Genomic DNA, 22,705 nt, shown 5'->3' on the forward strand with positions numbered 1-22,705 from the left:
TACTCATTTACTCATTTCGATGACAAAAACGAGATTTCTTTGACATAACCCTGGTTCTTCAATTTGTCGCTTATACACTTAGTAGTGACGTTAAAGTCTTGAGTAGCAGCGGAAAGCTCTCGAATATCGAATGAGTTTGGAAATGTGTATGTATATATGTATCCTAGCCTGTTGAAACTGGTATATTGATACTGCCGGGGGAAAGGGGGGGGGGGGTATTCGTCTCGTTTGTCATAGAATTTTGTACAAAGTTGACGGCTGATGTCTAATTCGAGGTATCAGTCTAAAACAAAGCGGAAGAAGCCGTGTCTATTGTGTCTTTAAAGTCTTGATCATGATAATATAAAAAATGGAACCCAATCAGAAAGGAATGGATTGTTAACGGAAAGAGCATAATCAATATATTTGAATGTGAAATTAAATGATCTAACTTGATTGAACGTCTTGTTTTGGTAAGTGTCTGTAAGATTTGACCTAAAGGAAAATAAGAAGAGGTCGGCAAGGAGAGACGCACAGTTGGTTCCGCTGTGTAGCATGCTTCACCTGTTTGTACACTATACAGATACAATGCCATATGATATATCAAAGTACCGTTGTTGCGTATGCTTCCATTTTATATTTGAAAGAATTGTGGATTATTGTTTTAGATTAATTTCTAGTTTTGCATAATATAGTGTTGTGTATTGCGTTGAAATAGATAAAAAAAAAAGAAAAAAAATTATTTCAGAGATATAAAAATATCCAGGAGTTCAAAAGAGTTTTTTGGACAAATGACTGACCACTTCATTGATGAGTTTATCCCGACACACATGTCGATAGATGGACTGGTATTAAATAATGGAACCGGTTAAACACCGCCCAGTCAAGTTATACCGAAAATTCCTCACATATCAGGAGAAACTGGAACTTTTCCCGTAGTCGTTTTATGTCTATGGTACACAAGAGTAAGCGGTAAAACAATTTTGTTTTTTTGCACCTCAACATCAGTATTTATTTTGGTTAATTAAGAGAAACAATATGAAAAAAACAGTTAGTTCATTGTAGAAAACAATTAAGACAGGTTAAAATAGAAAAAAATTATGTAAGCAGATAAACTGCACCTTACAACCAGCATGAATTTATAAGATGACAATACGAAAGCTCGAAATCAAGGCTTCAAATAAGGTAAAGTTACTTTAAGTCAGTCGACGGTTTTGCGGGCGTGTTCTAGTTTTGTGTATAGCAATGAATTACACAAATAATCCTAAGTATCGAAGGAACAACATGTTTATCAGAAATTGAGTTTTGTCTCAATAATTTTTAAAAGTTTCGTTCACACATGGTCATACATGATTTGATCATCGTTCATATTAATGCTCTATGTTAAGTGTTCCTTTGACAATTTTGAAATGCTATCCTATCGTCATCTGTTACAACTGTGTTTTCTATTCCATAAACGAGGTCATCATATTCCGAATATCTTTTTAGAAATGTTAGAAATTTGATATAACCGTTTTCGTCTCCAGATAAAAGTTCTCCCATTAAGATCCTATTCTTTTCTTTTTGTAATCGTTCAATTTCTATCGAATCGCCTTCCGTTTCATTCAACAAATTATCAGATACATCTTGATCTACCAATAATTGTACTGTTGTGTTGTTATCTGTTAAACGATCGCCATATAAAACATCATTCCACTCTAACAATCCTACAAATATTTACAATGTTATTTTATCAAATTCCTTACAAGTTCAGTATCAAATGAAATAAAAGTACTACAAAAAACATGAAATAATATGAATACATGACCCAAATTAATGCAGTTACAAAAAAATGTAAATAAATCGAGAAAAATTGAAAGATCATTTCTCCTCATTTTGTAACACTCGTACAGACTCAAAATACTTAACAAGTTTAAAAGTTTAAAAAAAGATATACAATGCTTAGAGCGATTTAAATAAACTTCATTTATAAAAGTCAATTATATCCGATGTCATTGCAAACGAAGTAATGATCTATGATTTTTGTGTTAGGGTTATAGAGCGTTGACAAGGCAATTGTCTCTTGCAACAGCCAATCAACATATCCTCCTTCTTTTTAAATATATCGAAGCTGTTTAATGGAAGGGTCATTACATAGTGAGAACACGCGTTACGTTTGAGCAGAAATGAAAAAGCCATCCAATGGAGCAGATGGTATGGTATTGCTTACACATAGAAAGATTACAACTGGAAAGTTAAAAACATCAGCTTTGTGATTGATTTTATTTTAAATTACCTGATAACGTAGTGAGAAAGAAATCATATGGATTAAGTATGATCAGGGTAGTTTTTTGCTTGTGATTTTAGATCTGTTCACCTGTTTATCAATAGCATAACATTTTATTGTTATCGAACATTATATTGAAAATATACATACCAATTACCGCTAAAACAGTGATCATAACAATTATTAATGCTTTGCTGAAGTAAACATATGTTAATCTATATGTTCTGCCTGTAACGAGAAAGATTTCTGCTCATATGTTTTCAATACACGATCGCGATACTGTTTTTCTGTACCAGAAATAACCTAATATATATATATATATATATATATATATATATGTGTAGGACTCTAAAGTGCGATGGTACTCTTAAGTGCGATGGTCACGCTAAAGTGCGATGATCTACGCTCAAGTACGATGATGTTTCGCGCTGAAGTGCGATGATTGTTTGTTTTCTTAAGTGCGATTGAACAAAAGAGACAGGTTCAAGGACACTAATGTTCATATTTTGTGTGTTTAATATGTATGTATATATGTTTATTGTGTTTATTGTATTAATATATGTTGGTCACAAACTGTAAAGTTTATATGACAATAAAATATTTGATTTGATTTGATTTGATTTGTTAAAAACAAGTCTTTTTGCAAAATCTAGTTTGCTATGATAAACCATATAATGCGATAGGCTTTTACTTTACCGGTAGTCTTATGTGACTGTTTCTAAATTTAGAAGACTGACCTAGTAATAATTGCTAAAAGTATTGATTAGGTGTCACAAAATACTATATTTCCTTTAAATGATTTTTTTTATAGCTCGGTCGTATTGGATTGATTGTTGGTTGCTGTTCAGTGGCAAATGTTTCATGCATGTTCAGGACGAGGGACGTATTGGATGTAGCTTGCCGTTTACACAGCCTATTAATGTAAAAACATACCCTTAAAGTTGTCAGTTGCAAATACAAAATTCAGTCATTGTCGGGATAAATACAATTTTTTTGAACAAGCTTTAATTTGAATGCGAGATGAAGGGGTTGTAGGTTGAACTTCCCCCTTTTCGTAGCGGGTATTAATACATGTTATATCTTACTTTACAATGTACACATGATGTGTTTATGGACAATTTATGATTTACGCTTGAACACGTGTACCTTTATTTTACTTACGTTTATACTCCTCAATAAAATCGACAATATTTTAACGTAAACGTAAACATTTATATCTGATCTGTTCGCTTCAATTATTTATTTCATCTTACGGCATGTTCATTTTTTGGTTTGTATAAACGACTGTTAACGTCATTATCCAACTACGTTTCGTACGTCTATACTTTCGCGGACCATCGCATTTTAGCGTATGAAGGCATCGGACGTTAGCGTGGACCATCGCACTTTAGCGTGACTATCGTACTTTAGCGTCCCCAACACACTTTAGTGTCCTACATATATAACGATATATGCGCTAACATTTGGTCATATCATCAATGTACATGAACACATATATAATATCATGCTTGTATTAGAGACAAGAATCCAATGTCTGGGAAACTTTTGACAACACAACTGTCAGTTCACTTATAATGTTTCCGTAGCTTTGTAATGAATTTGGCCTTTTAACATTAAAACTTTTGATTCGAGCATCAATGATAGGTCTTGTATGGTTGACGTACCATTCATCCGGTGTTATCAATAATATTTGTATATACCTACTATCTCTGTGTATTTTATATTGAAATGATTACAGGATATATCAGATAATGTATTTCTGGCTTTCATCTGTCATTAGTCAGGAATCTGTCGTTTGTTGATGTGGTTCATAAGTGTTTCTCGTGGCTCGGTTTTTAAATACTAGTATATTAGACCGTTGGTATTTCCGTTTAAATGGTTTCACATTAGTAATTTAATGGGATCTTCATAGCTTGCTGTTCGGTGTAAGCCAATGCTCGTTGTTCTTTGACCTATATAATTTTTTATTTCTATAGATTGTGACTTGGATGGCGAATTGGCACATTGACACTCATACCACATCTTCTATATCTATTAAACTAAGTATGTTGGACACAGGTGAGAACAACTGACCAGCTCTCCTTTTTTTTTAAATTATTGGTCGATCTATGACTGAACATTGGTCTTTCGAATTCTAATCAAAATATTTCCGATTATTAAATTTCCCTACTATCAATGATAACAACATCTATGGATCATGTTAGTTTTGTTTGATACAAAGCATGCAACATTGAGTAGTATAACCCTACTATGAAATTCTTTTTTTTCTTGTTAAATTTTATTAGAATATTTATTGTAATTTGCCAAGGACATACATGAGATACTTACTTACCTTCATAATAACTACTTCTACCGTCGGTAAATCTGTCTACTGATGTTGAGGACTCATTCTTTTGTGTTGACCTGTGGAAAGTTATTTTCGAAAAATTCACCAATCTTAATAGAAAATAAATGTAAAAACTTTAACTGATTATACAGAAAACAACAAACCTAACTTAATAATTGTGGTTTGCATGTCTTGGCCTTTTCATAGCCAACAACACTTTTTTGGTTTTGACTGTTTAAAGGAATTGAAAAACTATTCTTGTGGTGTAAAAAAAAATCCATTCATTAAAAGTAGTAAGCATGCAACTGTAATATTGAATGGTTTTACTGATTTTTTTTTATCATATAATCAATAAACTTACGGTCTGATAACAATTTTTGGACAAGATACATTCCGAACAGCAGAACCAATAAAAGGACATAGTGTATCTGTAAGTGCAAAAAACAATGAAAGAATCTAATAGGATTGAAAAGCATTATGAAAATAACGTAATATATAATACACATTTTGAATATGACATTATCATAAGTCAAATCGAAGTAGAAAAACTTACGTTTATTGCTGATACATGGAATAGAGGGATTGTGTGCCTTGACATTTAGGTTTAAAACCTTCTTTACACTTACATTTCGTAGCAGATACACTAATAATGTGGATAAATTATGTAAGTTGAATTAACTAAGAAATGCGATAAAAGTAAAATAACAAAAAAATGAACCCCGAGGAAAAATTAAGTCCCACAATCAAATGACAAAATCAAAAGCTCAAACACATCAAACAGATACAAATTGACAACTGACATATTTCTGACAGGAATTTTCGTATGTCGAAAATGATTGTTAAACGTAACTAATTTAGATTTTACAACTTAATTGAATTCATAGTTTAAATTCGGATTTTAAGAGGAAAAAGTCCGTTTGATTTGCAATGATAGAATCTGAATCCAAATTGAAGATTCGTGTTATCATCCCTTATTATCAATACAGATGTTTCAGTAGTATAAAGAACTAATGGATCAAACTGACCTCCATAGTTAAAAGATAATTACAGAGGAAGACTGCCACTGCCACAAATTATCTTGTAACTATGGAGGTCAAAGTCTGAGAGTATATATTAACGTGAAGTTGAATATGAACATTTACCTTTATCATTACATGAAAGTTTGTGACAGGAGCAATCTTCTTGTGATGGTATACAATAGCAGTTGTGTTTTGGCGTGGTGACAAATATGTACCCTTGTGAAGAATCGCATCCACAAGTTGCATCATTTCTCATACTTCCTTCACGGTGGACGATTTGACCCTTTTCATTACAAAATGACTTTTGATACACACACTTATTGTTACCATCAGTTGAGAATGGGAAAGGCTGATATCGGTTGTAGCTGCATCCTGCTTTGTTGAAATATGGTTCAAAAATAAGTTTGCTGCCTATATTTGAAATAACAGTAATTTGATATAGATTACTTGCATTATAAAAAAGAATACAGTAACAAATAGAAAAACGTGCTTTGATTGCAAGATGACAAATCAAAAAAAAAGACACAGATATAAACAACAATAGGTCACCGTTCTGTCTTCAGGAATAACCAAAAGAAAAACAGTACATTAAGCAATGTGAAAAACAACAAAACTACGTTCTTTGAATATGAAATGTCACTACGGCCACAAACAACGAACGTGTTGTTAGTATTTATATATATATTCCGTATCAACTTTACAATAATAATACATGATGGTCTTGATGTTTAGATTCTGCGTACTGACGTTGTTTATTATCTTAACAACATGTTATATTGTATTTTCATTTGTCTTTTTTCTATTACTAATATTACTTTTTCTGTTGAATTGTTTTCTATGATATCCATTTAACTTGGCTCGGTACTTGTACATCCCGTCAATGTGTTTGTGTTTTCTTTCAATTTTGCTAGTGTGTTTTGTATATGCGACTTTTTGATTTTTGTTGGTTCTTAAAACATGACTCTGTACTTTTAAAGATCCTGTCACTATCCTATCAGTATGTTATTGTTCTATAATATGTCATTATGTTATAATTCTATTAGAAATTAGAAAATACGTTGAACCACAAACGTCAAAATTCATCTATTTAGTGAAATGAACCATTTGTGGATTCTCAGAAATTCTATAGAACTTTTTGATTAATTGCAATCTCGGTCTATTTCTGAAATTGATTTTACATAATTTGGATTTTTTAACCCTGCAAGCTAATATTGCCCAAGTGACTTTAAAAATTGTTTGTTTAAATATTGAACGACAAAAATATGTGACGTATAAATGTTTTTGATGTCAGACACGCGAAATGGTTTCTTTTAATTGTAAAACGATGCTGGCTGCTGTACCCATATTTTGACTATTTTATTGATCATGTCTGTTTAGTTTACGCATCATTGTGAATATAACGGAATTTTATATACAAAGTGAGAGGTTTAGCGCTATAAAACCAGGTTTAATCCACCATTTCCTACAATTGAAAATGCCTGTACCAAGTCAGAAATATGACAGTTGTTGTCCATTCTTTTTTTAAGTGATTTGTCATTTGATTTTGCCATGTGATTAGGGACTTTCCGATTTGCTTTTCCTCTGAGTGAGTATTTTTGTGATTTTACTTTTTCCATGTGATTAGGGACTTTCCGATTTGATTTTTCTCTGAGTGAGTTATTTTGTGATTTTACTTTTTCCATGTGACTAAGAGGATGAAAGAGCCGGTTGTTAAACAGTAAAACATTGCCAACATTGTAAAACATTGTTGGAGAGAGTCCATTGTTGGAGATGCTAATACACCTTTACGAGGGTAAGTTTCTTTTTCGACATTGAGTTTTAATATCACTTGGTAGATTTCGTCTATCGCTTTCTCATGATTATATAAAAGGCTCGTATTTGACTTTTTTTTCTTAAATAGAGACTATATGAAGAGGTAATAGCTGGTTAATAAATAATAACAGTTTTACCTGAGCTGCTGTAATCGAGTCCATCACAGGTCTCTCGATACGAATTCTCTGGTGAACGTAATAAACATACATAGCTCTGACCACAATAAAATTTTCTTGCTCTCAGACGCCAATGTCCTGGAGCTGGACATTTTAGTTCATATACCAATGTAACAACAACGAGCTTTAAAATATCAAGAGTTATTACGAACATAACTGTTTCATTGTGATCATATCTGTTATCAATATATCAAATTATATGATAAATTAATGTCAACATAATAAGTATTAAAAAATCTCTCCTAACTACCATTGATTATCAAATTGTAATATTAACAAATGTTCTCTTTTCTTTTGTCTCATTAAAGCTATGGGTATGGAACTATTTTTTCTAAAATAATTAGCATAAATGTTCATAGAGACCGTTCATACACACTAAACGTGTTAAATTTAAATGTATAGTATTACAATGTATTGATTTCATTTGACACTTAAGGATGTTCGCTTGTCATGTTTTGGGTTTTTTTGTCAGATTTTCGGAATCTTCTTGTTTTATCCATTTGAATTCCTTAAAAAAAATTGCCCTTGGCCCCCCATTTTTAGCTCACCTGGCCCAAAGGGCAAAGTGATCTTTTCCCATGACCTTGCGTCCGTCGTCCGTCGTCGTTAACTTTTACAAAAATATTATCCGCTGAAACTACTGTGCTAAATTAATCCAAACTTGGCCACAATCATTATTGAAGTTTCTAGTTTAAAAAATGTGTCCGGTGACCCGGCCAACCAACCAAGATGGCCGCCATAGCTGAAAATAGAACAAAGTGGTAAAAAGCAGTTTTTGGCTTATAACTCAAAATTCAATGCCTTAAGAGCAAATCTGACAGTGGTAAAATTGTTTATCAGGTCAAGATCTATCTGCCCTGAAATTTTTCAGATGAATTGGACAACCCCTTGTTAGGTTGCTGCCCCTAAATTTGTAATTTTAAGGAAATTTTGCTGTTTTTGGTTATTATCTTGAATAATATTATAGATAAAGATAAAATGTAAACAGAAATAATGTTCAGCAAAGTGATATTTACAAATAAGTCAACATGACCGAAATGGTGAGTTGACCCCTTTAGGAGTTATTGTCCTTTATAGTCAATGTTAAACCATTTTTCGTAAATCTTAGTAATCTTTTATAAAAATCTTCTTCTCTGAAACTACTGGGCCAAATAATCCAAACTTAGCCACAATCATCTTTAGGGTATGTAGTTTACAAAATGTGTCCGATGACCCTGCCATCCAATCAAGATGGCTGCAATGGCTAAAAATAGAACATAGGTGTAAAATGCATTTTTTGGCTTATAACTCAAAAACCAAAGCCTTTAGAGCAAATCTGATGAGGGGTAACATTGTGAATTAGGTCAAGATATATCTGCCTTGAAATTTTTAGAAGATCGGACTACCAGTTGTTGGGTTGCTGCCCCAGAATTGGTAATTGTAAGGATATTTGGCGGTTTTTGGTTAATATCTTGAATAATTGTAGATAGAGATAAACTGTAAACAGCAATAATGTTCAGCAAAGTAAGATTTACAAATAAGTCAACATGACCGAAATGGTCAATAGACCCATAATGAGTTATTGTCCTTTATAGTCAACTTTTAACAATTTTCATAAAATTTGTAAATTTTTACTAACATTTTCAACTGAAACTACTGGTCCAAGTTTATTCAGATAGAGATAATTGTAAGCAGCAAGAATGTTCAGTAAAGTAAGATGTACAAACACATCATCATCACCAAAACACAATTTTGTCATGAATCCATCTTCTTCCTTTGTTTAATATTCACATAGACCAAGGTGAGCGACACAGGCTCTTTAGAGCCTCTTGTTTCTTTTATAAATCCTTTACATGTATAATTATAAGTCATCTGTAATAGCTTTATAGAATCGTTGTTATTTTCTAATAGTTTTTTGAGAACGTACACTTGTCAATGATTAAGCTATGAAAAATCAAGATGGAATATATTCCCGCCAAAATTGCAATGGCTAATATCTTGAAAACAGGCACATTGACCTAGATAATTATGTTTTTTGCTATTTCCTTTATTAATCACCTATCAGTTTATACTAGTGTAATGAAAAGCCTGTTAATATACATATGTTACGGCTTGAGCTTGTAATATTAGATGTAAAATGTATGACAGTCAATAAAATTTGATATTGCAATGACAAAAACAAAAACTTTATTCCCAAACATTAAATGTTTATACACAAGTAAATCATTTCGTTTAATATCAATCCCGAAAAGCACGAAGGATATTTTAAAACAAAGTAACCGCATTGAATAGTCACCAGTAAAATATAAAATAAAATAGCTAGTCTGCTATGAAATTGGATATAACTAGTTTTATTAATATGATTGGACATTGTTATTTTATTGGTGAATCAAGTTGATCCAATCTTTATTTGTATATCGAAATATGACCGTTAAAACCAAGAATCGTTCATAAAATTCCTTTACTGCAGTCAGATTATGGAAATTTATGACAGCATATCCATATACTTCTTTATTCCCTTTTTTTTTATTTATTGAAAGCATGTTGTCTTGCAATTTGCAGATATGAGCAACAAAATTATACTTAAACAGGTAATATAGACTGATAGACAGTTTTTGTTTATGGTAAAAATGTCAGTATTCACCTCAGAAGCTAACAAAACCTTTAAATAAACTTATTAAGAAGTTAGATAGTTACGATACTGTTGTCAGGTTAGTTAAGATTGCATATTTTGGCTTTAATTTTGATTCACGTATAAGGTCTTTGCATCGGAAATAAACACATTTATTTAAAAACCAGTTGCTAACATGACACGGGTTGTGTTCATCTCATATATGTTGTGATGGTATGAAACTAAACCTCTAACGGGAGGGATTGTGCCTGATATTCATATGATGAGGACATAAGCTTTAAATCAGTGTAATTGAAGTCTTGAGCTGGCATGTCAGTTCACTGCTAGTAGTCTGTTGTTCAGTATTATTGTCATTGTGTTTAGCTTTTTTTTGTGACATCTTCTGACATCAGACTCGGACTTCACTTGAACTGATTTTTAATGTGCTTTTTGTTATGCATTTACTTTTCTACATTGGTTAGAGGTATAGGGGGGAGTTGAGATATCATAAACATGTTCAACCCCGCCGCATTTTTGCGCCTGTCCCAAGTAAGGTGCACCTGGCCTTTGTTAGTTTTGTATTATTTTAATTTGAGTTTCTTGTGTTCAATTTGAAGTTTAGTATTGCATTCATCATCACTAAACTAATATATATATATTTGTTTCGGGGCCAGCTGAAGGACGCCTCCGGGTGCGGGAATTTCTCGATGCATTGAAGACCTGTTGGTGACCTTCGGCTGTTGTCTGTTCTGTGGTCGGGTTGTTGTCTCTTTGACGCATTCCCTCTTTCCATTCTCAATTTAATTTCAATATTAATATAAAAGTTTGTGGTATGATTGTCAATGAGATAACTTTTCAACACAGATAGCTTAGCCCCAGGCCACATAGAACATCCCGAATTCAAGGCCAATACAGAAATAATCTTCAGGGGAGGATACAGCCCTTTTAAAAAGTGGGTTTCCAACCCAGGAGACTTGGGGCACGGTTACAACTATATGTCCCTATTCAAATGCATTGATCGTCCTAAAACAGGGTTCTAATTCCAAGCGGTAAAGGAGGAGGGAAGAGATCTCATAAACATGCTTAACCCCGTTGCATTTTTGCGCCTGTCCTAAGTAGGAGCCTCTGACCTTTGCATGTCTTGTATTATTTTTACTTAAGTTTCGTGTAAATAATTGGAGTTTAGTGTGGCGTTCACTGACCCTCGTCTAGGTTTATTAGTATCTTGAACATTATCAACAATGGCTTCGTCAAACACATTTCTAAGTTGGCATTGTTTTACTGTTAAACAAACGGCTCGATCATCCTCTCAGTCACGTAGAAATACTTACAACACGTTTGGTGACCTTCTACTGTTGTCTGTTACATGGTCGGGTTGTTGTCTCTTTGACACATTCCCCATTTATATTCTCAATTATATTTACACATTTTAATGAAATAATTTGGACGTAGTAAGTGTAGGAATCAGTGTGGTTCTTCACAAAGTAAGGACACAGAAATGTTCTTACCTGACAAAACCAACATAGGAAAAGTGTTTTCATCATAGAGAGTGTAAAGAGTCAAGTCAATCTACAAAAAAAAATCGTATGCATGTTTTACTTTAGGATTCCTTGTCATGATTATATATACACTGCTTTTAACTATCAATCGCATTGGATTTTATTTTATTCCGATAACATAAATTAATATGTTCTTCAGATGTAATGCTCATAGATATAGGAAGAAGTGACATGAGTGTTAATGAGTCAACTCTCTTTCCAAGTCACAATTTATAAAAGTTAACCATTATAGGTCAAAGTACGGTCTTCAACATGGAGATTTGGCTCACACCGTACAGCAAGCTATAAAGGGCCCCATAAACTTAATAGTGAAAAAAACATTTAAAGAGGAAAAACAACGGTTTAGTCTGTATAAAAAGCAAAAAACGAGAAAAACTTATGAACCACATAAACAAAAGATAACTACGGAACATCAGATTGGACAGGTGCAAACGATTGCAGCGGGATTCAACTTTTGGTGGTTCACACTATACAATATAAATTGTAGTGGCTTAACAAAATCGAAAAACGTAGTAGCACAAATTTACACACAATGCACGTATACATTTGATCTAAGCTACAATGTTTTCAAAAAAGGGAGAAGGTGTGGTTTTATTTCAATTGGGCAGTATTTGAAATTTTCGAGAAATGGAATTTTAACGGCGTCCGATTTCGTACGAGATTTGAAGATGCCGAGGACTTTTTACCGTCAGCACCGAAATTGTTAAAAATATCTCTCAATACGGTCTTAAACTATTCTAACAAAATGTATAGTATTGATTTTTTACATTAAATGTCATGAATCAATTTATGAATATGATTTTTTTTCGTTGAAGCGTCGTCTTCGTCATGCAGGAGTTGTCTCTGTTTGCCTACTTCGTCGAAGTGCCTCATTTTTCTTTACCGCTCCTCTCGATGAAATGTAAATCCTGACGGTGAACAACATGGAAAGCATTGCTGGAAGTGAAATGAAGTTGACTGACCAACTGTGAGCAGAAGCAATTTGAAACAGACGAATAAACAGTCAAGATTTGACTCAAAATAGACCGCACGTTTGGTGGTGATAATCGAGATCGACTTGAAATCGGGTGGAACTTTCACTTTCAGACAGAGCCTCCAGTTTACACGCAGGTAATTTTGCTGAAAGGTCAATATCTAATTGATAGGTGACAGTCATACATTTTTTTTCAATTGTTATCAGTGGCGGATTCAGAACTTTTCCTAAAAAAGGGGGTGCGTTCTAGTCATGCTTCAATGATCCAATTTATAATCAACCAAATTTTTCTCACAAAAGGGGGGCCCAGGCCCCTCTTGGATCCGCATATGGTTATGACAACCTGAATAAGGAGGGGCCAACCGTTTGATTCTAGTTGTTTTAAGGAGATGACGGCAATATCAATACTTTTGCGTCCTATCCCCCTCTTCAATGTGTCCAAAGAGAAAAAAATGGTTGATAATATAAACACAACCGACAACCTCAAGAAAGATGAGTGAAGAAATTAGGGAATTTTATCGACTTGTCATATATTTCTGATAGATTACCCGACCTATTCACATATGTTTAAGCCTGAAGAGGTGACATATTCAAGCAGCATGTCCTTTCACATTGTATATATTTGATATTATAGGAAGTGCCCCAGTATACATATCACCGAAATGCCAACATAGTAAGAGACAATTTATATGTTTAGTCTCTTTTGTCGAAATCTAGTTGAAAGGTTTAATCAACAAAAATAAAACAATAACTTGAGAATCGTTTTATCCGAACACAGAAAAAAAATAGTTACTGCAACGACATTACTTAAACCTCAATTTGATTCTAATTAAACCAAACATACATTTACACCGCGAAGAGAAATAATGATTATCGTAAAAATAATGAATAGCCAAGGGCTTTGTGTTTCTCTTTAGTTATTTTCTGTTTTCTGTATTTATCTGTTTTTCTTGTTTTGTTTTAAGGGCGTTTTCACTTTGGTCTCTTCAATTTCTTTCGTCTCTCGTTTATGGAACGTCAATAACCAATTACAAATAATCAAATCTAATTCCAAAGCTCAAATTACTGTTGTACGAGGGAAATCAAAGGCACCTTACATTAGCTCATGTAGTTTTTATTAAACCAAGTGTGTAATGTTCCTTAATTTCATGCTTAGTTATATAGAGACTAGTTTGTTTTGAATTGTATCATATGCAGAATATTAACAAAGAACACATAAGATTGAATTGAAGGGCCAACACAGTGGTATGTGTGTGTATGTAGACAAAATCATTTCTTTAGGTGATTTTTTTTGGCTAAATCATATCATAACAATATATGAACTAAAACATTGAATGAAGAAATTGAGCAATGATTTTCAAGAGTATACAATACTTCACTTATTGATACAAGATGGACATTTCTCGTTCTTTTACAGTACTTACACTAATACATTATGTATATTTGTTCTGTTGGCTCCTTCGTCTGAGTAAATATACTTACAAACAAACGAACAAAAGGTGTCTGAAATTATCAAATGAAACATATGACTTGCTGTTGTTGTCTGCATCTACACTCCATCGTCATGATCATTGTTATAATATATATATTGAACCACAACGACTATCTTTGATAGACACCATTCTAATGTATCAATCAAATTGCAGGATGCATTTAATCATACGCCTTTTAAAATATAATATGATGTCGCAGGTAAATAAAGGTATCACAACAAATTCAATGTCCAAGTGTTTATTTTAATTTTCCCCTTTTGTCTTTCAATTACTGACACAATTGTTCACTACAGTGCATTATCACAAAACTAACCACACAAATGAGTTGTGAAGAGGAGATATGTACATACATTGTATATCGTTTAATATACTTATTATATTTGAACTTCAACTGATTGGTCCAATAATCTATCTATTATCTGCATGTAAACAATACTATGTGTGCTATCAATATCAATATTATTACTTTTAGGAATTAAAACAACAGGTGATACTTTAAAAATACTTAAATGCCACCTTGAACTCTCACGATTGTTTTAAAAAGTACTTTGTAACAATACATACACATATAGGAAGGTACACGTATAGTGTATTGAATTAACAAGAACTGATAAATTACCAACAGTTGAAATATAATGACACCCTCGTACTTGATTTCAAAGTTTGATGCGGACAAATGTGAAACTACAAAACAGCAACTGATTAACATAAACATGATAAAGCAACTGATTCAAATATAAACACTTACGTTTCAATCAACGTGATCTGTCAAGCCTGATGCGCACAATACAGTCGTCGGTATTTCATTTAAGACATTTTTTCGTGTATTCAAATCAATTCACACTAGGTAAAAAAAACTTTAAAAATTGCACACATTCATTGTAAAATTGATTTGATATATCGTACACACGTTGGGTATTGTTGTCCTTATTCTTTTTTCACATTCAGTTCCAAACCTAAGTTTTAGAAAGCTTATGTTGAAATCATGTAAAAATTGGCTTGTTGATAATAAATTGTCTTTACATTTAGGAAAGACGGAAAACATTTTATTTCGTCAAAAGATTTATAATGTTAATGTAGATGATTTGTCTATTGAATGTGATAGTTTTTAAATTGAGGGTTAATCAAATGTGAAATATTTAGGTATCATTTTGGACAATTTGTATCTGGTGAACAAGTTGTTGATAATATTATTAAGAAAGCTAATCAAAGACTAAAATATTTATATAGATTTAAAGAACATTTGTCTCAGCAATCTAGAAAACATTGTGTACTACATCCATACAATGTCATCTTGATTATGCTTATGCTTGTTAATGAATGCTTATCCAAGAAACTTAAAGACAAGTTTCAGGTTATTCAAAATAAAATTATACGGTTTATATTTTATCTTCCTTAAAGTAAACGAATCACTGTAAATGAATTCGAAAAATTGGGATTATTGAATGTGTGTAACATAGTGAAACAACTTCGTCTGAATCATGTATAATACAAAATAATGACAGACATCAAGTATTATGCAAATTGGGTTAAATACCAAAAGGTGCTTCTTAAAAAAAGTTTAAATGTCATCTTGAACTATGACGACTTTTTTCGTAATCAAAACATTCAAACGAAAGTAGGTACATGTAAAATACACTATATAGTGTATTGAATTCAAAAGAACAAATGATTGTAACAAACAAAACCAAGGAGTAAACAAAGACTCACTAAAAACGAAAGGACATTTACATCAACATCTCCGGAAGGGTAAGCATTTCCTGCACCGTATACGGCAGCGGTCGTGTTATTTCTATGTTCAGTCCGGTAATGATGGAAGGTTTTTATGACTGCGGATGAATATTAGATATGATTTCTGACACACTTTTGTCATAATGGCCATTCAGCTCATGATGGCGACCGTAAAATTTCTTAAGTGATGACCTTAATTATAAGATTTGAAGCGATTTTTTTAAATGAATATGCTGTGTTATGGATCAGTAGTTATCTTTTCATACACAATTAAAAGGTGTTTGCACCTATGTTTTGAGTTTAAAGTGTGATGCCAAAAAATAGAAAACTACAAAACAACCGCTGTTTTACTGAAGCAAATGAATCAAATATTAACACTAACTCTTCCAATATAGTTATCTATCAAGCATGAATTAATCTGTTCGTCGGTATGTGTTTTTCAACACTTACTATTCTACCAGAACGATGCTTTTTAATCTTCTAAGCATGAAGAAAACTGGTCATCAGTGTGTATTTAGCAACACTTACTATTCTACAAGGACGGTATTGTAATCTTCCAATCAAGAAGAAATACGATCGTCTGTTTGTATTTGTCGACATTTTGTTCATGTGTATAAACCGTATCACGCCAGGTAAATGATTTGTATAAAACAAAATTTTGAATGAACAATCGGTTTCTTTCATTTCAAGTTCATTCTGAATGTTTAACATGTCACCGTGGAACTCGAAACTTGTTTTAAGTGTAGCTAAAAACTCTAAAGGCAAAAAAACAAATACGCATATCACATAGAAAATATTGAGAAAGTATGCTAATTACGGATTATGCAATGAATGTGTTTGGGCTAGACAACCTTCATTTGAAGGATTCAACATTTTATAACCAGTAAATCAACAGAAAAAGGTATACGATCTAAAAGGTGTGGTAAAGTTCACAATAAGAGAAAAAAAACACCATAGGACACTATAATTTAACAAAAGAAACGAGGAATGTGTCAACATCGTACTTTATTTGGACGTTTTAACTGTTTTGGATTCGAGCGTCACTGATGAGTTTTTTGTAGACGAAACGCGCGTCTGGCGTATATACAATATTTAGTTCTGGTATCTATGATGAGTTTATTCATAATCAAAAAGTCAACTAAAGAGCAAAAACGTGTCCAAGGTCATCAGTGGGTTAATAATTCAGTATGTTTTTTTTTTTTATTTCAACCGGAAGCAGGTTTCAACTCGCTCTTAAAATAATGTATTATAGTTGTAACATGCCACTACTTTAACTCCAAAACGTACAGAGGATGTTGACTATGAGCCACCATTTTCTACATTTGAAAATGTCTGTATTAAGTTAGAAATATGACCGTGCTCCATTCGTTTGATGTGTTTTATCATTTGAATTTGTCATTTGATTAGGGACTTTCCGTTTTTATATTTTTTTAGCTAACACCAGCTAATTTCTAGAAATGAATATCAGTACATATTGTGTACAACTGTCAACCCTGTCATGATCTGTTAAAGTGGCGAAACAAGAAAATACGGTATTGTTGTTTTGAATTATTGAATCGTTCTCGTATCCGTCAATGTCTTGAAATAAGAATCTATACATTTTATTAGATATCTTCACTTTTCTGTGGAAAGACCTATTGGGTTTTTTCTGATTATTATTATTATTATTAGGTCTTTCCACTGTTTTGTGGAAAGACCTATTTGTTTCCACTGTTTTTTTTTTAATTATTAGGTCTTTCCGCTTTTCTGTGGAAATACCTATTGTTTTTCTTCTGATTATTTTTTTTTTCTTCCGCCTAATTTTGTTCTTGCGATAAACATTTGTTTCGCAATATGTCGCTTAGATATTTGGTATATGATATCGAACAGTTTATGCGCTTTTGAAATTTACCCTGCGTAAACGAATACTTTTCTTTGTAAGAGTTATCTCCCCAAACACTGTTTTCCTTGTGAGCGCAACTCCTTCCCAACCGTAAAATATTATGACAAATTTATTTTACAAAATTGCTCGTTATATCCTTCGCATGATTTGTCCTATTTTGACCGAAGTGATATGAACGCTCCATATCAGAGTTATTTCCCCTTATGCATTTGATATAAGTGATATGCATTTCTATCTTGTAAACCATAAGTGCTAGAGACCAAGGATCTTTTGATTTGAGGTCCTTGGTCCAAAGAAATGAAAATAAGGTCAAGGTCAAAGGTCAAGGTCAAATTCTAAATTTTGATTTTGGCTTATTTTCACTCTTTTTCATTAACTTTATAAGATTTCGACAAATTATTTTTACTAAATTGTTAGTTGCGACATGTCGCAACTTATAAATTTTGATTGGAAGGGTGCGTAGACAATAAATGGGAGTTTTTGCCCCTTTTATATTTAGAATTATACGTAAAGGGATATTACTCATGAACCATACATAATACAGACCTAGGGTCTTTTGATTTGGAATCCTTGGTTTATTACCTTAAAATATAGGTCAAGGTCATAGGTTAATTGGACGTTCTAGATTTTGACCTTTGCTTGAAATTCATATTTATACATCATTAAGCCATAGGAACTGACATTTTCAACTGAATTTTAATATTTTCATATCAGAATAGATACTTATTGGTGGAAAGACCTTCAATTGTTCTTTGACCAATTGGTTTTTAATTATTTTTTTTTTTCTTCTTTCTCCACTATTTTTCTGACGGTGCTTTTGTGGTTCGCAAGATGTCGTTTAGATTTTAAAATACGCATATGATGATATAACTCGTTAACCAAATATAATTAAGACCTAGGGTCTTTTGATTTGAGGTCCTTGGTTTATGACATTGTAATTGAGGTCAAGGTCATAGGTTAATTTGACGTTCTAGATTTTGACCTTTGCTTTTACCTCATATGTATACATGATAAAGCCATGGGACTTTTTGCATTAAGTGCCAAGCAATTTGACATCGAAAAGGGAACCGGGAGTGACTCTGTGTAACCTTGAAGTAGCTATTTTTTGTACTTTTTTTTAATATAAAAGTATACAGAACTATATATTTTTTGTAAACAGTGTCAATTGATGTAACCGAAGTTACATTTTTCAAACCAGTAGTAACAAATTATCACCCTAATTAAAAAAAATATTGTACAGAAAGCATAATTTTTTTAAATCAGCATACTATAAGCTATCATTTGACGCTGCTAATGACTTGTGGAAAGACCTTGTTAATTATTATTATTTGTTTCTTCTTTATGTTCTTCTGCAACTTTTTTCTGACGGTGTTTATTAACTGACCCTGTTAGGCGGAACACTTTTTATTGTAAGAGTTTTCTCCCAAAACACTTTTTTCTGGTGTACAAATCTCCTTCGCAACCGTTTAATATTACGTAAAAATTATTTCACCAATTTGCTCGTTCTATCCTTATGATCTTCACAATAATGTTGAGCGAAGTGATCCGGTCACTCCATATGAGAGTTATATCCCCTTCTGGATTTAAAATAAGTAAAATGTAAATGGAATTGGTAGACATAATTGATAGAGACCTATGGTCATTTGCTTTGAGGTCCTTTGACTGTCGTACAAAGTAAGAGGTTTGGCGCTATAAAACCAGGTTTAATCCACCATTTTCTACATTTGAAAATGCCTTTACCAAGTCAGGAATATGACAGTTGTCCATTCGTTTTTTTATATTTTTTGTCATTTGATTTTGCCATGTGATTAGGGAATTTCCGATTTGATTTCTCCCTATGTTTAGTATTTTTGTGATTTTACCTTTGATTTAAATAAATACTTACTGTCTTGTTACAGATGTCACATGTGGTGCAGGGTCTGCTAACCCTTCCGGAGCGCCTAATCTTGATGGGGTTTGTGTTGCTCAGTCTTTAGTTTTCTATATTGTGCGTTTCGTCTACATAAGACTCATCAGTGACGCTCAGATCAAAATAGTTAAAAAGCCAAACAAATACAAAGTTGAAGAGCATTGAGGACCCAAAATTCCAAAAAGTTGTGCCAAATACGGCTAAGGTAATCTACTCCTGGGGTAAGAAAATCCTTAGTTTTTCGAATAATTCAAAGTTTTGTAAACAGAAAATTTGTATAAATGACCATATAATTGATATTCATGTCAACACCGAAGTGCTGACTACTGGGCTGGTGATACCCTCGGGGACGAAACGTCCACCAGCAGTGGCATACCGACAAATAAAAGAGTACTGTAACACGTTATTAAGACGACAAACAACGTCACTACGCAGAATCTATACTGTTTACAATCGTGTATTAATTGTAAGTTGATATGCAGACGGATATTTATCGACAAGGTCTTGGTACCTTCAAATGAACGTTTTTAGAAATTCGTGTTATCAGTGTAACTCAGCAGATTATATAATATTATGAAGCTTTGTTGTTTGTTATTTGATTCTTACAATTTGAGTGTTTAGTCTTTATATAAACAAACCACTGCTTGGTTTTTTGTTTGGTCTTCGTAAATCATTGGAATCCACATCACATCTCCTTCAAGTAAAATCATCAATTGACTAATTGAGGAACATTCTGCACAATCCATTTCTGCAAAGACAAAGCCTAAGCGCTAGACCATAGTCGTATAAACAAACTTAAAAAAAGAACAACAGAAATGTACTTATGCCAAATTATAAAAATATACTTATTTGAAACAAATAAAATTACATACTTTAAAAAACCAGGGTAATACTGCTGTTTTCCTTATACAGAAGTCAGGGAATGACTTCAATCTGCAAACAATTTCAAACAAAAAGTTATGGCACCTTATTAGTTATTACTGCCTGTTCATATTGGCACACTTTTGCTACATACATATTGCACACATATATATATATATATATCACAATAACAAAACACACACGTTGGGTCTTTGAGATTAAACAGCAAATTAAAACAACAACCAATGAAATTTTTCGTACCAGATTAAAAAATGCAAAACAAATTTTATGAGTAAAACGTTTCTTCACGTTATATTCGACGATTATACCTTTTTAACGCGGTTGGAATCACTCCAAAAATGAACATTCAGACAAATGGTCACGTATTCAATTTCCCCAAAGCTGAGAGGCCAGTTTAAAAAAAAACAACATTACAAACTGTTTATCAGCATAAAAACTAAAGAAAAACAAAAATCATAAGTCCTCATTAGTCGTTTTTTTTCACAATTTCTTAGTGATCTTTCAGGCTATTAACATGAAAGCAAAACTTTTCCGATACCGCGAGGTTTAAAATTTTATTTCATAATTGACGATTATCGAACCTGAATTTGAATCAAATGTCAAATAATGATTTTGAATATTTTCAGAATCAAGACAAGGTTCACATATTACCACGATTGGTTTTTTACATTGAAGATGGTCCTTTTTTCTTTTAGACAGCGGAATACCAAATAAACACTGTACCATGTCAGGAATATGACATTTGTTATCCATTCGTTTGATGTGTTCGCCGCTTTTGTTTGTGCCATTTTATTAGGCACAGTTTCCATTTTGAATTTTCCTTGGAGTTCAATTTTTTTATCTTTTTTTTTTATACTACTGTTGCCTTTATTTATGTAGTAGTAGTTAAAATGCTATGTGGTTTATGGACCAAAAGAAAAAGTTGTCAAAGAACAAATATCGAACACACAAAATAATTACTTGATATCAATTGAAAACCTTGAATTAGAGGTATGTTAAGTGCTATATTAACTGTTTTTCTTCTCATATACACATAAATGGTTATGTAAAGCATCAAGCACCAAATCGGCTATGTTCGTGGTCTTTTTACTTTGCAAGTTGTTGTTACAAAAAAATAAGTTACAATCAGACCATTATTATGACTAATGTCTAAAGTTCAGTTTATAATCACCCATGTCTACGTTTATGAACATGCTAAATTAATGTTCTTTTAATATTATGTCAACAGTATAACAATCTAACAACAACACAGCTACTTTTCCAAAAGTACTATTTCAGTACTAAAATTTAGAGTACTTGAAATCTACTTTTCATATTCATTTTGAAAGTTTGTCTATTCTAAATCTCTTAAAGTTACGATTTTCAAATGGAATATTGTGATCACTTTTGGTATTATTTCTGTACCACAATATTTAGTACAAATCAAGTACTGTAAAATACTAGTACTAAAAAAAAATAGTGCTAAATATAAAAAGTTATTTTCCAAAACTACATATTTTTAGTACAGAAATAGTACCTATGAAAAATTAGCTGTGTATAATTGTTTCAAAAACTGTGTTATTGAGTACTGTACACGTAAAATACACATTTTCATTTATTAAATACCCGTTGGAGAGAAGCCTAAATTTAGAAAATAAACACACATTTAAATTGTGTAAGATAACATTCAATCTCAATATGTTTGTATAAATGAATAGTATATTTTGTAACATGGTAAATGAACTTTAATCGAATTTATTATGTAAAGTTATTTCTACTTACATTTTAATTGACTATGACACTTGAATAACCAGTAGATCTTTAATTCCTGAATTTCTACAGCCAACACTTTATAGAGACATCTTCCAAACTTAAATACATCTGTGTATGTAAATCGGTGTATTCCAGGTAAATGAACTTTAAAAAAAACAAATATTGAGTGAATTATCGTTCTTTGTCTTTCAAGTCCATTCGGAATACGAAATATTTATTGTGTAACCAGCACAAAATTATACATGTAAATATAAAAATAAAAAGTCTAGTATTCTCATTAATTTTTTAAATGATAATGGACCCCCTTTTTTATTTTACTTTTTTTGCAGCGAATCTTTTAAACGATTTAATGGATG

The 22,705-nt window shown here is 32.2% G+C and overlaps 1 protein-coding gene across 4 annotated transcripts; it reads right to left on the bottom strand.

The window, feature by feature from the left end:
- Positions 1 to 823: 823 nt before the first annotated feature.
- On the bottom strand, positions 824 to 22,476 carry LOC134700494 (uncharacterized). Of its 4 annotated transcripts, XM_063561881.1 has the most exons (10): positions 22,359 to 22,476; positions 20,322 to 20,463; positions 14,125 to 14,203; positions 11,677 to 11,737; positions 7,540 to 7,702; positions 5,714 to 6,001; positions 4,933 to 4,999; positions 4,578 to 4,648; positions 2,396 to 2,473; positions 824 to 1,685 (listed from the first exon to the last, which is right to left on the bottom strand). In XM_063561881.1, the coding sequence occupies exons 4-10, from the start codon at positions 11,710 to 11,712 to the stop codon at positions 1,363 to 1,365; spliced, it is 1,026 nt and encodes a 341-aa protein (XP_063417951.1). In that variant the 5' UTR covers positions 11,713 to 11,737; positions 14,125 to 14,203; positions 20,322 to 20,463; positions 22,359 to 22,476; the 3' UTR covers positions 824 to 1,362. The 4 variants fall into 4 exon arrangements, with proteins under 4 accessions (XP_063417951.1, XP_063417954.1, XP_063417953.1 ...); XM_063561884.1 differs by lacking the exon at positions 14,125 to 14,203; XM_063561883.1 differs by lacking the exons at positions 20,322 to 20,463; positions 22,359 to 22,476 and adding an exon at positions 16,307 to 16,402.
- Between the last annotated feature and the right edge of the window lie 229 nt (positions 22,477 to 22,705).

Source organism: Mytilus trossulus, unplaced genomic scaffold, assembly GCF_036588685.1.
Source record: "Mytilus trossulus isolate FHL-02 unplaced genomic scaffold, PNRI_Mtr1.1.1.hap1 h1tg000158l__unscaffolded, whole genome shotgun sequence".
NCBI classification, from domain to species: Eukaryota; Metazoa; Mollusca; class Bivalvia; order Mytilida; family Mytilidae; genus Mytilus; species Mytilus trossulus.

What these genes read in the sequence shown, in the direction of transcription:
- LOC134700494 (XM_063561884.1), bottom strand. Translation starts at nt 11,712, where the DNA reads ATGATGAAAACACTTTTCCTATGTTGGTTTTGTCAG. An exon ending in ACTCGATTACAGCAGCTCAG is followed by an intron (nt 6,002 to 7,539) that starts GTAAAACTGTTA and finishes TTTCAAATATAG; the next exon opens with GCAGCAAACTTATTTTTGAA. An exon ending in CCAAAAATTGTTATCAGACC is followed by an intron (nt 4,649 to 4,932) that starts GTAAGTTTATTG and finishes AACTTTCCACAG; the next exon opens with GTCAACACAAAAGAATGAGT.